Source organism: Gigantopelta aegis, chromosome 14, assembly GCF_016097555.1.
Source record: "Gigantopelta aegis isolate Gae_Host chromosome 14, Gae_host_genome, whole genome shotgun sequence".
NCBI classification, from domain to species: Eukaryota; Metazoa; Mollusca; class Gastropoda; order Neomphalida; family Peltospiridae; genus Gigantopelta; species Gigantopelta aegis.
In genome coordinates this window covers 42,263,999-42,281,919 of record NC_054712.1, presented here as the reverse complement: position 1 = coordinate 42,281,919, position 17,921 = coordinate 42,263,999, and the positions used below count along the sequence as shown (strand labels likewise).

Below are 17,921 nucleotides of genomic sequence, written 5' to 3'. Positions count from 1 at the left end.
TTAATTCATTGGTCAGGACTCTTCAAACCCTACTTACAGATTGTCCGCATTGGCTTAGTTGTTTTTTCTTAACCACTTCTTACAGCCAGTTTCATTGGTTAGTTGTTCTTCATAAATCTGCTACAGCTGGTTTCATTGGTTAAACATTTTGCTTGAATCTGTTTATATCCCTTGTCTTATTTGTTTAAAATTAAACTTAATATGAATCTTACTGATTGTCACATTGGTTTGTCATTTGTCTTAAATTAAAGCACTTCTTTTTTCTCATTAGCTTCTCATTTTATCTTAAATATATTCACAGATTTCCTCATTGGTTCGACATTCTCTTGAATCTAATAAAACCTTATCATTTGTTTATTATTCACCTTAAATATTCTTACACCTTTTTTTCATTTTTGTTGAACTTTCATGCTGGGATGGTGAATTTTGAAGATATCAATTATAGTCTAAAACCAGACTGAGTTTGTAATTATCACTGTTCTACAGATAAAGTCTACACTATGTCCTAAAGCTAGAGTAGAGAGTTTGTAGTTATCACTGTTCTACAGATAAAGTCTACACTGTGTCCTAAAGCTAGAGTAGAGAGTTTGTAGTTATCACTGTTCTACAGATAAAGTCTACACTATGTCCTAAAGCTAGAGTAGAGAGTTTGTAGTTATCACTGTTTTTCAGATAAAGTCTACACCATGTCCTAAAGATAAAGTAGAATTTTTCCAAATGAGAACCTTTGCTTTTGGATCTCTACTGTAAACATTTTTTAATTTCAGACTAATCATCTAAATCTACGAAAGAGCGGCCATTACCGAGAATCTGAGGTGCCAGAAATCACGGAGAAAGCTGATACGGAAACAGAAAAGGGAAGTGACGACTCAAAGAATCTATCTGTGAGTAATGGCTGCTTCCGTTTAGCTTCTTTATCGTGGTGTGAGCAAGGAACTTGTGACGACTGATTTTTGAAATTATGTTTGGGGTTTTTAGAGCTTGTGGATTTGCTTTATCTTTTTATGGTTTTGAATGTGGAAAAATGCAATGAATAATGTTTGTATTGTGATCTATTTGTTTTTATATAGAGGTGGTGGATTTTTTAATTTTTTTAATTTTAGATCAAGCTTGAGGCGATCAAGTTATTAGATGTAGGTACTTAATGCATGATGATGTTAATGATGTTGTTTTTGTATTGGCTTATTTTGATTTTTTGTTGTTGTGTTATTTTGTTTTTAATTCTACATCTCTTGTGTGGATATTTGATTTTTGACCCATGACGGTAACATCAGTATAAGAAGGATTTACTAAAGCAAATTTGCAGATTTCCTTGATCTTTGTCGAGATTTAATTAATTTTTTTGGTATGTAGAAATCATAGGATAAATATATGACTGATTACTTTTGGAAGTTATTGCCTTTATCATGCGACATAACCCATGCAGTATACATGTTGATGCCAATATGCACTATGTTGCTAATGTGGCTGTTATAAATTGTGATTGGGCTATCTTAAAATAGTGTCATTCTGTTTTAAAATGGACCTTTTTTATATTCAAACTAGTACTAATCTGGGTTTTTTTTTAATAACATAGGACTTTTTAAAAAATTTAAGAATAAATATAACACATCTAAAAAATAAATAAAATAAAAAAACCCAGAAAGGAAATGAGGTCTTTTGAAAAATGTAAATATGACCAGTTATTGAAAATGTGAAAGGTAAATGGTACTATATTCAAAATAATTCAGTCATTTTGAAATGAGTCTGGTAGTAGTAACAAAACAATGAGTAACAGTGCTACACAAATATTTTGGAGAAGCTTTGCAGCATTCACTGTGTTTTCAGTTCTGTGATAAAACTGATGGCTTTAGAGAGTACACAGTATAATGTAATCCACGCTTTTGACACATAGTTATATTCTACTGAAGGTTCATGCACTGACCTTCAAGTTCTGATCTACGTCTTCTAATTTGTGTTCAGTAGAAATCTGTATTTAGTTACTCTCTGTATTTACGTGTTGTCATGTCGGCATGGTGATGGGAGGAATTGGTGATATGTTCATCCAGCCATTTGTCGCTAACGCTTGCTAGACTGGTTTTTACGCTACATGTTAAACTGAATGAACACTGTGTGATCCAGTCAACATTGTCTGCAAACGTTTAGCGAAAAACAGCTGGTTGAACTTACTCAGTTCTCAGTTGCTGTCTGTAGCTATGTGTGTTGTCATGACAATCATGGTGATGGGATTTTAATGTTTGTTTTTATTCTACTCTGGTTGTTTGTGGTCTTTATTGTTTTGTCACACTGTTTTAACAATGAAACTTGATTGGAACAGTTTACCTCCTAATTATTTTAAGTATGGGTGCACTGAGATGGATGTTAACTTAACCAGCTGCACTGTCAAAAAAGCTATGCTTTAAAATATTGCTTAAAGTTTCTTGTAGTGAGTCAGTCGGTTGGTTTTCAAAAAAAAAAAAATCTACATTTTTACATGGCATTATGAAAATAAGATATTAGCTCAGGAAAAAAATTATAGTAAAAGGAAAGAATTAAAATAAAAAAAGAATTTTATTGAATATTATATATTTAGAATTTAATATATTTCACACTTTCTTTGCTGTAGCAACCATGTATGTATATATTTTTTAATGTGATAATTAAAATAATAAATTGGTTATGATTTGACAAAAGATTTAAATGGAAAATAAGGATTTTTAGATAAATGACTAAAATAATACATATATGTAAGATGGATACAATAAATATTGAAGTAGTAACAAGTGTCCCCATTTTAAAGTTTATTTTGTTAAACGACACCACTAGAGCACATTAATTGATCATCGGCTATTGGATGTCAAACATTTGGAAACTTTTGACATATAGTCTTAGAGAGGAAACCTGGCCCCGTGCTTATAAACCTTAAAGTCTAGACTTTAATAAAGTCCAGACTTTAACGTCATGGCAACACCATTCAAATAGCACTACGTTAAAGTCTGGACTTTAAGGTTTATAAGCACGGGGCCTGCTACGTTTTTTCATTAGTAGCAAGGGGTCTTTTATATGCACTTTCCCACAGACAGGAAAGCATGTATCCCCACCTTAATTCTTAGGTTAATTTCAACATTAAATTAATAAACAAACACATGTGACGCACATGCAGTACTTTGGGAGATTTTTGTTGTGCATGAATATTTTTCTGCATGTTAAGATTTTTGGTTTTGGTTTACAGTTAAATTAATTAGTGTCACTTTAAAGCATGTTTGTGTTATCAATAAATTTTAACTATTAATATTTATATATTTGGTTATTGTATACAGATATATTTTTAAAATATTTTTTAAACAATTATTTTTAAAAATTATTCCAGTAAATTTTCTTATTCAGTATTTCATTGTATATTGTAATTTATAAAATTCAACTTTTATTAGGACAAAACAGATAGTGTAATTAGGATGTCTCTAAATCGGTGTTGCTTAACCTTGCCTGCTTGACAGCATACTGAAATCAGCAGCTAAATTATCATTCACTATGGCTTTCACCTACCTTTTCCATGTTTATATACATCCAGACACCTTAAAATAAAAATTAGCATGGAGTTTGATTTTACTACTTTGCCTGTTACTTGAACTTCGTATTGAAATTTCAAGTCAGAACACTTACATCAGGGGTGCAGAAAGTACTCGCCTGCTTGCCAAATGCGATAAAAATTCTGATGGACCAGATAAACAATACAGAGTTACTAATCCGATGGGCAATCTGGTTTTGTTAATCAAGGTTCCGGGTGTTTGGGGGGGGGGGGGGGGGGGGGGGGGGGGCTTTTTTAAAATTTCGTTTGCCATGTGATGTTGATCACTTGGTCAACCAAGTGTTATTAATAATGTTTTTGTAAAATTTATATCTATCATATATTGCTAAACAATAATATTTTGATCTATGGGCTGGCAGACTAGTAGAAATACTGGCGGGCTAGTACATTTTAGTTGGTTCTGGCCTGGAGGGCTTGTGAATATTTTCGATTTCTGCACCCCTATACATATAGCTCCAGATTTCAAGAGAGACCAAAAGATAATGTGATGTTATAAAATGTACTTGAAAACAGTGAAATAATTGTTGAAGAGCACACAGGTTAAGCAATACAGATACAAGTTGATTGAGCTAACAGTAAACACGTTGATGATTTAAGTAGCCCTTTGTCAAATAGAAACTTTGTTTTGTAAACACTTTTTGGCAATAGATTTGTCAATTATTAAATTCAGAACTGTATGTTTAAAGCACCTTATTTTGTTAACTCTTTTTGTTTGGCTAATAATAAAATTTATTTACAACTTCTTCTTTTTTTAAATTTAAGAATATTACAAATATTATTTAGTAATAAAAAAGAAAAATAAGGAAGAAAGAAAAGAAAATGGCCAGCTTAAACCATGAATGGAAATATATTGGTATATAATATATAGGTCACTGTGAAATATAATGGATAACACTTTATAATGTAGCTTGTATCCTTGGCAGTTGTAAAACCTCCATCCAAATGTGTGTGTGTGTGTGTGTGTGTGTGTGTGTGTGTGTGTGTGCGCGCATTCATGCGTGTGTATGTTTGTGCGTGTGTGTGCGCACATCCATGTGCACATGCATGACTGCATTAAATTTTGTTAATTTTATAAGAGAGAGAGAGAGAGAGAGAGAGAGAGAGAGAGAGAGAGAGAGAGAGAGAGAGAGAGAGAGAGAGAGAGAGAGAATATCTTTAACATGCCCATATACCACTACGGTTTCAGGCATCTCTGTCGCGGGCCAAATCTCTGGATAGCCAGTGACTTGGTCCAGGACAGATTAAAAGTGGACATGAAGCTATTTGGTACAAGTCCCTCAGATGCGGAGACAGTAAAGGACAGACATTGATGTTACCATTGCCTTTCTATATGTTAGGTGATAGTAACATTCTCATTAAACTATTTTGTAATACAGTTTCTTACATCCTTATTTGGCATATTGTGAAAACTGATTATTTGGTTAAAACAAAATGCCCATTGTACTAATGTATTGTAAAGGGAGATAACTTCTTTCAAGTAAAAAAAACCCTGATTATTTGCCCATGGTACCAGTGGATTGTAAAGGAAGATAACTTACTTCCACATGAAAACTTATTATTTGGTAAACATTGCTCAGGGTATCAGTGTATTGTAAAGGAAGGTAACTCGTTTCCAAGGGATAAATTGTTATTTTGGTAATAACTGCCAAGGATACCAGTGTACTGTAAAGGGAGACAACTGATTGTTTTGTGAGGTGTTCTAACACTGTCTAGCCAATGGCTCTCACCATGTTGGCTTGCTTCAACTGTTTTAATGTCGCTTGTTCATGTCTTCTCACACTCGCATGATTTTTCAGCCATCTTATAAAGGACTATCTAATCTACATGTGAGTATCCTCTGTATCCATAGTAACACTATTTTACCTTATGAATTTTTTTTTTGTATTTATATATTCAGAAATGATGTAAAGTAATATATGAAGTTTTTATTTAATAATATGTATTCATTAATTAATACCTCAATGTAAGCCAAATACTTTGTTGTGTTAATGAGTGAATGTTTTATTAAATTTGCATGTGATTTCAAAGCGTCAATTAATAAGAAAATCAGTCATCTGTTTAAGATTAATATATTTATGCCAGCTTATTTAAGGCAACTTCAAGTGCTTTGATACAGTTATATATAATATAAGCTGCTTATTTATTTGATTTTTGATTTTTGATTTTTGTTTATTATTGTTATTATCATCCCTACCCCGACTTGAATATAAAAATGTTAGTTGTTTTGGTCCTATTCTATATAAACTTGTGTCCTCCCCCTCCTCCCCCTCCCCCATTTATCGTTCCTACAGACCTGGAGTATATTGCTTTGTCAATTTAAATCAGTTTTGAGTTTTCAAGGTTTATTGCATATATCTGGATTATAAATATGGTTTTTGGTGTGATTTTGAAAGGTTTTAATTTATATATTGGGAGTACTAATTGAATTATTAAATGGTCCTTATGTGTTCACATTTGGCATATTTGTTTTTTTATGGTATCAAACGAGATATTATTATGTTAAGTCCGAACCTGTGGTACGTACTGTATGCCAGAATTCACTTTTGTTTAAAAGTTGATTTTTACTAGCTATGTACAGTGTCATTTGCTGTCATTACTGGGTTTACTTGAAATCAAATAGCACATAATGGACTTGCATGGAACAATAAATACTTAACCTGCATTAATTATTCAGAACCTTAAAGGGAGAGTATACTAAAACATGAGCCATATGCATACCTGGACCACCAACACATACTGACACTCACAAATGAAAATGTGTAATTTTAGTGTTAATAAAAAAACGTGATTATTCCTGCTAACTGGGGACAGCCATTTTCTTTTCTTTTTGAGGCGTCCTGTATTCTAGCTTGGGGCGAAGTGATGTCAGCTCCTGACCAACTCCTTTATGCAGTGTAAACAAAAGCAGTAATTTACAAGGCACTTCTCTTTGATCAACCTTGTAAAACAACATAAATGACATGATAATATAATCAACTATTTAACTAGATATATTTCAAGTTGCATTAACGGTACGAAATGGGGTTATAGTATTTTTCTCTGTTAAATAATCCAAAGGAAAAATGTACACTATTGGTATGCTACATTGGAGAAAAAACGACAACCCACGATACCCAAGTGATAATTTTCTTTTCTTTGGAACTACGTAATTGGTCATTTCTGTGATTTTAGATGGAAAAGTCTACTTAATCAGTAGTTTTACAGAACTATTTACAGTAATAAACCATGTCCATTACCATTTTAGGGGCGACAGATAATATTACACAAAACCAGTATGTATTTTTGTGTCTAGACAGCATCAATTAATTGGCTCGTCTGGTTACCACTCAAATACACACCTGCCAATCAGGAATCACAGGTAGAGGCAACTAACAGAATAGACCAATCAACTAAGAAAACACTCCGTGTATCATTTCAGTACACAGGTTAATACATAGACAAAACATGGTAAAATTATTTTGACTTGTTGTGTGGCCACTTTGACAATGGTGGTTTATTTTGTATTGAAAAATAATATATACTTATTGCTGGCATACTGGGACGTATATTATTACAGAACATTGCAGTGCATGACTATTTTATCATCCTGCAAAAACCAGGTAGATTTGTTTCTCTAGTTCTAAAACTCATTCCTGATGTTACGCATTAAGTATTACTTAACCATTAATTCGCCAGAGGGCGTGTTCACTGGAATGGAACAAAATGGCTGTGCTCATTATATTTAATAGCTGTCACATTTAACCATTTTGTTAATTAAATATAATAATATACTTGTTGATATTAAGCAATAATTTGTATTATATCTCTTGAATATGCATACCAATCCAAAAGCCTTGCTTAAGCATTCCTTTAACAGTTTACAGTTTACACCACATGTACATTAAATAGGGATACTATCTCACAGCTCATTTTTAAACAGTAGTAGCAGAAGTTAGTTGTAAGATATACAATTATAGTATACAAATTTGATCTTAGTTTATAATTAATTTTATAAATAAGATTATAATTACTTAATCCAATGTATCTATTGGTAATTATTGTAATAGAAATTTAAAAAATCTTTTTTGAGTTGTTAATTAGAATGTTTTATTGTGTTTAGCATGATTTAAACGACCGAAGGAGATGGGTAAGAAAGCATGATAAATGATTAATCATAATCACTATTTTGCTTATCAGTTTTTGACTGAATAATTTTTTTTACATTGTAGAAGTGGTTTCGTTTAGATGTGTTCTTCTGTTGCCAGTATCTAATATGCATTTTATTAGAATTAAGCCTGGTTTTCTTAAAATATGTAATTATGCAGATGCAGATGATCTGAAACAGATCTAGTTAAACAGGTTTCAGTGTGTCTGATCCATCTCAGATCTGTGTCAATCTGTATCAATCTGTGTCAGTGTGTATCATTCTGTGTTAGTCTGTGTCAGTCTGTGTTGATCTGTGTCCATCTGTATCAGTCTGTATCAATGTGAATAAATCTGTGTCAGTCTGTGTCAATCTGTGTTGATCTGTCCGTCAGTCTGTGTTGATCTGTGTCAATCGTCTATGTTCAATCTGTCAATCTTCAGTCTGTGTCTGATCTGTGTCAATCTGTATCAATCTGTGTCAGTCTGTATCAATCTGTGTCAGTCTGTCTGTCAATCTGAGTCAGTCTGTCTGTCATCAATCTGTGTCAGTGACTGTATCAGGTTTTAGATTGAATTTCTTTGTTTGCTTTACTCTGGTAAGAGCTCACATAGGGTCTGATGGGTCTGTCAGTCAATGTTTTTCTGCATCTGGTAATCTGATTATTTTTTGCTTATCAATACTAAGAATTCAGCCCTGTATCAGTAGCAGGTTTCTTTTATTCTCAAGACAAAAGAGTCACAATTACCGTATATTAGACACATATTAGCCACTTACATGTATTAATAGTGTGCTGAGGTGTCATTCCCAAACAAAAATTGCAAGCTTAATAAATAGCTGGTAACAACCTTGCGGCAAGGTAGTAACTACCGCGTTTCGAGCTAGTATTTGGAACCTTTTTACAACCTTGCCACAAGCTTGCGACGAGCTTCTTGCAACCTTGCGACGAGCTTCCTGCATGCAAGCTTATTCAGTTTAAGCTAGTATTTGGAACCTTTTTACAACCTTGCCGCCAGCTTGCGACGAGCTTCCCGCAAGCTTGTTGCAACCTTGCCGCAAGCTTGCGAGGAGCTTCCCGCAAGCTTGCGACGAGCTACCCGCAAGCTTGCGACGAGCTACCCGCACGCTTGCGACGAGCTTCCCGCAAGCTTGCAACGAGCTTCCTGCATGCTTGCGACGATCTACCTACAAGCTTGCATCAGTGGCAGCCATCTTGCATCTTGTATAATTCTTTAAAAAACACAACAATGGTTTTAAAGTGAAAAACATGAACAGTTAAAACAAAAAAATAGGTGCTACATGTTGTCAGATACTTAGGCTACAAAATTAGTTTACTTGTCTGATAGACATGTTCCACTTATGTGGGATAGTCTTGACTAAACTAATATGCTAAAAAGCTCCTGGTCCTATATTCTTCTTCTTCTTCTTGTTTTAGGTTATAGGTTATATTCCTCCACTATCTGGAGATCCACACTGTGGTGTAAAGTGATTTGTTTGTTTCTTCTTGTTTTCTTTTTTCTCCTGTTCCACCAAGCAGGATTCAACCAAACTTGGTCCAAATGATCCTCTTATAGACCTGACCAAGTGTTATTATTTTTCAGGCCAATAAAAATTCCAAGATGGCCGCCCTGGCCTCTGAATAACTGAGACATTTTTAACTTTTACTCAAGTTCCACCATGCAAATTTAAACCATATGTATTCCTAATGATCCTCTCATGGCCCTGACCAAGTTTGTTATTTTTTCGGGCAGATTTAAAATCAAGATCGCTGCCCTGGCCTCTGATTGACAGAGACATTTTTTTTCTTCTTTTCAAGGTCCACCAGGCCGGTTTCAATCAAACTTAGTCCAAATGATTCTCTCATGACTTACTAAGTGTTGTTATTTTTGTGGCTGATTCAAAATCCAAGATGGCCACCCTGGCCTCTGATTGGCTCAGACATTTTCAACATCTTCTCAAATTCCACCAGGCTAATTTCAACCAAACATGGCCCATGTCATCCTCTCATGGCCATGCATATGTTATTATTTTTGGGGCCAATTGAAAATCCAATTATTACAAGATGATTCTGTTGTAACCATATTGTATTATCATTCGTATGTATTAATATTAATTTTGTTTTAATTATTATTGTAAATACTATCTAAATCTGTAACATGTATGTTTGGTTGTTTAGCCACTGTTCCCACTGAATTTAATAAATCATATGAGAAGTTATGAATTAAAAAAAAAATAACCGTGAAAATGATTTGCTCTTAGCTTTTTCTCCACAAGTGTAGACATGCTTTCACAGTTGAAGATATACATGCAGCAAGCTTACAAAAATGAAAACATGCTTGCGGGAAGCTTGCACAGTTGAAGATATGCTTGCAGCAAGCTAGCAAAAATTAAAACATGCTTGCGGGAAGCTTGCACAGTTGAAGATATGCTTGCAGCAAGCTAGCAAAAATGAAAACATGCTTGCGGGAAGCTTGCACAGTTGAAGATATGTATGCAGCAAGCTTGCACATGCTTTCACAAATGAAAACATGCATGCGGCAAGCTTGCAGAAATACTGACTACCTTACGCGAGCTAAATGTTAGCTTGCAAATAGCTTGCATTGCTTGTACTACCTTGTAACAACCTTGTAACTACCTTGCAACAACCTAGCCGCAAGCATGCATTTTTGTTTGGGAATTATTCCTTTCCTTTATCTTGGCTATATGTTGGAAACTGATACATATACAATGTACATGTGATTTGTACAATGCTTAGTCGTTTTTTCCATTGATAAACATGTGCAATAAATCTCTATTACCAGTCTTTGCCAGGAGAGGCGAGTGTTCATTTCTACTCCCCTCCACACTTGCCTGAAATATTTTAGGAAAGTGACAAATTGATCGCCTTACAATAAAATCTTCAATAAATTTTATTTGAAACTTTATGTGATTGCTTGCCTAGCACTATTTCAGGAGAGTGATCTTCATCTCGCCTTGATTTTGTTCATGGCAAACACTGTAAAATCACAGACTTATAAATTCCATCTCTCACTAAGCCAAGCTTCCTTATTGTGTCTTGCCCTGTCACTTAGGAACGTGGTACAAGTTACATGTAGTTACCACATAAACATATTCATAAAATGCATGATTATTTGTATACTTTCGATGTTTTGACATAACATTTTGTCAAATATCAGGGTATGACATTAAGTATGTGTTCATTTTCAATAAAGGCTTTTTCACTGTTATAAAAAGAAATTTGCCTTAAAATAAAAATATATATTATTATTATTATTATTATTTTGGCTAAAAGGACCAAGAGTCACATGTAACTCTCTAGAATAGTGACGTAGTTCGTATAATTTTCACTTGAATAATGATGTAATTTGTTTGATTTGCTGTATGATGTAATACTGAAAACATTAGAATGACATCATGCATAACACATTATTGTTTTGGGAAGTTTGGAACATTTAACATAGATATTTTGTAAGGCACTTTGCAGAACTTATGTGAAAGCTACATGTAAAGTTGAATAATACTTTTTATTCTTTATTGTGATTACAAAGTATATAGTAAATAAATTTAAACCATACAGCTCATAGATAATAATTTTATTATAAAAACTAATTAACAATAAAAGTGTATGTGGTAACTTTAACTTGTCTGTGGGACAGCGTGGTATGTTATGCAGTACTTTTATACAATACTGCTCTCTTTTTCTCTCTCTCTCTCTCTCTCTCTCTCTCTCTCTCTCTCTCTCTCTCTCTCTCTCTCTCTCTCTCTCTCTCTCTCTCTCTCTCTCTTTCTGAATACCACTTTAGTTTTGCATTTACCATAGTTTGACACTCAATAGCCGATGAATTTTTCGTGCTGGGGTGTCGTTAAATATTCATTCATTACTCTCTGAATATCTGTTGTATTGTTAGCCGCTATACCAACATGTAGATCTTTAATATTCCAATAGAAAGGTGAAGGTCATATACATGTATATGGGACCTGAGTGAACGAATATTAGCATGCTGATTATAATTATCAGAGTGAATGAATATTATTTGGTCTTGTATTTACCTCCACAAATGAGTTTAACTTTGCACAGTAAATATGTTGTGTGCATGGCTCAAAAGAGTGCAGACTACTGACGAATACCAGCTGAGCCTGTATTTAGTTTAACTTTGCACAGTAAATATGTTGTGTGCATGGCTCAACAGAGTACAGACTACTGACGAATACCAGCTGAGCCTGTATTTAGTTTAACTTTGCACAGTAAATATGTTGTGTGCATGGCTCAACAGAGTGCAGACTACTGACGAATACCAGCTGAGCCTGTATTTAGTTTAACTTTGCACAGTAAATATGTGTGCATGGCTCAACAGAGTGCAGACTACTGACGAATACCAGCTGAGCTGTATTTAGTTTAACTTTGCACAGTAAATATGTTGTGTGCATGGCTCAAAAGAGTGCAGACTACTGACGAATACCAGCTGAGCCTGTATTTAGTTTAACTTTGCACAGTAAATATGTTGTGTGCATGGCTCAACAGAGTGCAGACTACTGACGAATACCAGCTGAGCCTGTATTTAGTTTAACTTTGCACAGTAAATATGTTGTGTGCATGGCTCAACAGAGTGCAGACTACTGACGAATACCAGCTGAGCCTGTATTTAGTTTAACTTTGCACAGTAAATATGTTGTGTGCATGGCTCAACAGAGTGCAGACTACTGACGAATACCAGCTGAGCCTGTATTTAGTTTAACTTTGCACAGTAAATATGTTGTGTGCATGGCTCAACAGAGTGCAGACTACTGACGAATACCAGATGAGCCTGTATTTAGTTTAACTTTGCACAGTAAATATGTTGTGTGCATGGCTCAACAGAGTGCAGACTACTGACGAATACCAGCTGAGCCTGTATTTAGTTTAACTTTGCACAGTAAATATGTTGTGTGCATGGCTCAACAGAGTGCAGACTACTGACGAATACCAGCTGAGCCTGTATTTAGTTTAACTTTGCACAGTAAATATGTTGTGTGCATGGCTCAACAGAGTGCAGACTACTGACGAATACCAGCTGAGCCTGTATTTAGTTTAACTTTGCACAGTAAATATGTTGTGTGCATGGCTCAACAGAGTGCAGACTACTGACGAATACCAGATGAGCCTGTATTTAGTTTAACTTTGCACAGTAAATATGTTGTGTGCATGGCTCAACAGAGTGCAGACTACTGACGAATACCAGCTGAGCCTGTATTTAGTTTAACTTTGCACAGTAAATATGTTGTGTGCATGGCTCAACAGAGTGCAGACTACTGACGAATACCAGCTGAGCCTGTATTTAGTTTAACTTTGCACAGTAAATATGTTGTGTGCATGGCTCAACAGAGTGCAGACTACTGACGAATACCAGCTGAGCCTGTATTTAGTTTAACTTTGCACAGTAAATATGTTGTGTGCATGGCTCAACAGAGTGCAGACTACTGACGAATACCAGCTGAGCCTGTATTTAGTTTAACTTTGCACAGTAAATATGTTGTGTGCATGGCTCAACAGAGTGCAGACTACTGACGAATACCAGCTGAGCCTGTATTTAGTTTAACTTTGCACAGTAAATATGTTGTGTGCATGGCTCAACAGAGTGCAGACTACTGACGAATACCAGCTGAGCCTGTATTTAGTTTAACTTTGCACAGTAAATATGTTGTGTGCATGGCTCAACAGAGTGCAGACTACTGACGAATACCAGCTGAGCCTGTATTTAGTTTTGAACCAGTGTCTAGACTTCTAATACTGCGTCTGTCACTTTAATTTAGGGTCTGTATTATACCTGTAGCTAGGTTTTTGCCTTGATACTAGATGCAATTCGTTAGATTTAAGGGGACATGTATTGCTTTAGCAGTACTCTCAAAATGCTTGTTTTAGATTAACTTCAAACTTGATTTTAGACTTTTAACTTCAAGTTTGATTTTAAGCTTTTATTCTGACACTCGATCTAAACATTAACTTTGAATTTGAACATATAGTTGTTTGATCAATAGTTTTAGTTTGAAAAGTTGATGAACTCAAACACTGCTTGTATCATGTGTTGCATGTAGCTTTAAAATATTTTTTTAACCATTTTAATACAATATTGAACATTTTTATTACCTGTTGAAAATTAAGACCTACTGTAAATTAGGAAATGTTAGCGAGCATAAAATGTTTGCGAATTTAGCACCAATATTTCATGACACTAAATTTATAAAAACATACACCAGACTGTTCTAAAAAAACATTTGTGCGATTGTTTTGTCAAGAGTGATTATAACTGAAGGCACAACAATGGTTACATACTATTGATTAAATCAAAAGGATAGCAAACAACACTAGTTTGTTAGCATGCACGTTACTGCAATTTTCTACTAAATTCAAGATGTGTGCAACTTGTGAATGTATATTATAAGCTGCATATATATTAAATGTCAAGATTTCGTCAAAAACATTATTTCAGCTAATCCTACAACTTAAGCTTATTTGTTTTTTAGTTTCTGATATGATGACCATATTAAAGTTCTTTGTCACTAATATGTCACTTTATTTAGATTTTGCTAAATTTTAAGATCGTTAATATTTTATGATTTACAGTATACAAGCTTATACATGTAGCTTTTTGCAGTAAATTATGTAACACTATAAGTAAGTTCATACATTACACACAGCCGTGCTTTAGCGCTGATATATTACAGGCAAGAACATGTTTAAGATGAACTTAATTTGAATGCATATAATCTTTAAGTATGTGCTTACCATTGATTGAGTATGAATATTATACTAAATCGATGATAACCACCCACAAGTTCTTGCCTTATTAAACAAGATGTACGGTATTTGTATTGGTCACCAATCATGTAATACTGATGATGTTGCACATTATTTCAATATCAAAGAAACAACTACCAGTATATTAATTTGAATCATCATGGCACTCTTGGAAATTTACATGTAGCAATATGTTTGCTAGGGTCAGACTACCAACTGTCACAATAGAGTTGGCCAACTTGCCAATCTCACGACTTCTGCAACTGTTGTGTTGGTGGTCTGAGCGTTCGTACAGTTCGATTCTAGTTGTATACAACTTCTACAACCGTTTAGTTGTTAATCTGAGAGCATCCGTCGTAAGTTGGAAGTTTCACAAATTACAACGCAACCATCGAGTTGGTCAAATTCATCATGACAGTTGACAGTCTGACCCTAGCAAATGATTCCTTTCTGTATTTTCATAAATGTCGATTGCTGCGGTGTAAAGAGTAGCCTTAATTTAATATCTGGTCACTAAAATTAATGTAACATGTTCACATTTCTTGTAATGTGTTTGTTACACCTTAAGGTTAATATGAGTTACATATATGTTTCAATATTCACAGCTAGTTTTGTTTTGTTGTGGGGGGTTTTCAATAAAGAAATATATGAATACACAATTTGTAGCACTATGAGAGTAACTATGTGCATGTGTTGTGTCTGTGTGTGTGGGTGCATGTGTTGTGTCTGTATATTTGACTGTGTGTGTCTGTGTGCGTGTGTGTGTGTCTGTGTGCGTGTGTGTGTGCATGCATCTGCGTGTGTGTGTGTGCGTGTGTGTGTGTGTGTGCGTGTGTGTGTGTTACTGCATGTGTGTGTGTCACACTGTACAATTTCACTGCTAGCTTCACAAATTGAAATACACGTATATATATTCTTGGTGTAACCTTCAGTCTCGTATTTTCGTCTGACTTCTCTTTACTAAATGTTTTGTTATTTTCATTTCAGGCATCACCCAAACTCCAGTCCAAGAGAAAGAGTTTAATTGGCCGAAAGCGTAGACCACAGTCTGTTATAGGTATTCACAGTTCACGAATACATATTAATTTTTTTTCTTTTTTAGCACCATAATATTAACAATAGGGTTATTAATAGTTTGTAATAGCACCATGATATTAATAATAGGGTTATATATAGTTTGTAATAGCACCATAATATTAATAATAGTGTTATATATAGTTTGTAATAGCACCATAATATTAATAATAGGGTTATATATAGTTTGCAATAGCACCATGATATTAATAATAGGGTTATTAATAGTTTGTAATAGCACCATAATATTAATAATAGGGTTATTAATAGTTTGTAATAGCACCATGATATTAACAATAGGGTTATTAATAGTTTGTAATAGCACCATAATATTAACAATAGGGTTATTAATAGTTTGTAATAGCACCATGATATTAACAATAGGGTTATTAATAGTTTGCAATAGCACCATAATATTAATAATAGGGTTATTAATAGTTTGTAATAGCACCATGATATTAACAATAGGGTTATTAATAGTTTGTAATAGCACCATGATATTAATAATTGGTTTATATTATTATAGTTTTTAATAGCACCATGATATTAATAATAGGGTTATTAATAGTTTGTAATAGCACCATAATATTAATAACTGGTTTATTAATAGTTTGTAATAGCACCATGATATTAATAATAGGGTTATTAATAGTTTGTAATAGAACCATAATATTAATAACTGGTTTATTAATAGTTTGTAATAGCACCATGATATTAATAATAGGGTTATTAATAGTTTGTAATAGCACCATAATATTAATAACTGGTTTATTAATAGTTTGTAATAGCACCATGATATTAATAATAGGGTTATTAATAGTTTGTAATAGCACCATGATATTAATAATAGGGTTATTAATAGTTTGTAATAGCACCATAATATTAATAATAGGGTTATTAATAGTTTTTAATAGCACCATAATATTAATAATAGGGTTATATATAGTTTGTAATAGCACCATAATATTAATAACTGGTTTATTAATAGTTTGTAATAGCACCATAATATTAATAATAGGGTTATATATAGTTTGTAATAGCACCATAATATTAATAATAGGTTTATTAATAGTTTGTAATAGCACCATGATATTAATAACTGGTTTATAAATAGTTTTTAATAGCACCATGATATTAATAATAGGGTTATTAATAGTTTGTAATAGCACCATAATATTAATAATAGGGTTATTAATAGTTTGTAATAGCACCATAATATTAATAATAGGGTTATATATAGTTTGTAATAGCACCATAATATTAATAATAGGGTTATTAATAGTGTGCGATAGCACCATAATATTAATAATAGGGTTATTAATAGTTTGCAATAGCACCATAATATTAATAATAGGGTTATTAATAGTTTGCAATAGCACCATAATATTAATAATAGGGTTATTAATAGTTTGTAATAGCACCATAATATTAATAATAGGATGATTAATAGTTTGCAATAGCACCATAATATTAATAATAGGATGATTAATAGTTTGCAATAGCACCATAATATTAATAATAGGGTTATTAATAGTTTGTAATAGCACCATAATATTAATAACTGGTTTATTAATAGTTTGTAATAGCACCATGATATTAATAATAGGGTTATTAATAGTTTGTAATAGCACCATGATATTAATAATAGGGTTATTAATAGTTTGTAATAGCACCATAATATTAATAATAGGGTTATTAATAGTTTTTAATAGCACCATAATATTAATAATAGGGTTATATATAGTTTGTAATAGCACCATAATATTAATAACTGGTTTATTAATAGTTTGTAATAGCACCATAATATTAATAATAGGGTTATATATAGTTTGTAATAGCACCATAATATTAATAATAGGTTTATTAATAGTTTGTAATAGCACCATGATATTAATAACTGGTTTATAAATAGTTTTTAATAGCACCATGATATTAATAATAGGGTTATTAATAGTTTGTAATAGCACCATAATATTAATAATAGGGTTATTAATAGTTTGTAATAGCACCATAATATTAATAATAGGGTTATATATAGTTTGTAATAGCACCATAATATTAATAATAGGGTTATTAATAGTGTGCGATAGCACCATAATATTAATAATAGGGTTATTAATAGTTTGCAATAGCACCATAATATTAATAATAGGGTTATTAATAGTTTGCAATAGCACCATAATATTAATAATAGGGTTATTAATAGTTTGTAATAGCACCATAATATTAATAATAGGATGATTAATAGTTTGCAATAGCACCATAATATTAATAATAGGATGATTAATAGTTTGCAATAGCACCATGATATTAATAATAGGGTTATTAATAGTTTGTAATAGCACCATGATATTAATAATAGGGTTATTAATAGTTTGCAA

General features: G+C 32.9%; 1 protein-coding gene across 7 annotated transcripts in view; it reads left to right on the top strand.

Annotated features, from left to right (window-relative positions):
- The window catches only part of LOC121388619 (F-actin-uncapping protein LRRC16A-like), a 98,901-nt gene that overhangs the window by 43,135 nt on the left and 37,845 nt on the right, over nt 1-17,921 (top strand). For 4 of the 7 annotated variants that reach the window (XM_041520035.1, XM_041520033.1, XM_041520037.1 and 1 more), the window contains exons 26-28: nt 768-884; nt 5,365-5,394; nt 15,454-15,523. In XM_041520035.1, coding sequence (XP_041375969.1) covers nt 768-884; nt 5,365-5,394; nt 15,454-15,523 — 217 coding nt within the window. The remainder of the gene's footprint in view (nt 1-767; nt 885-5,364; nt 5,395-15,453; nt 15,524-17,921) is intronic. The other 3 variants (XM_041520036.1, XM_041520034.1, XM_041520032.1) reach the window with 1 other exon arrangement.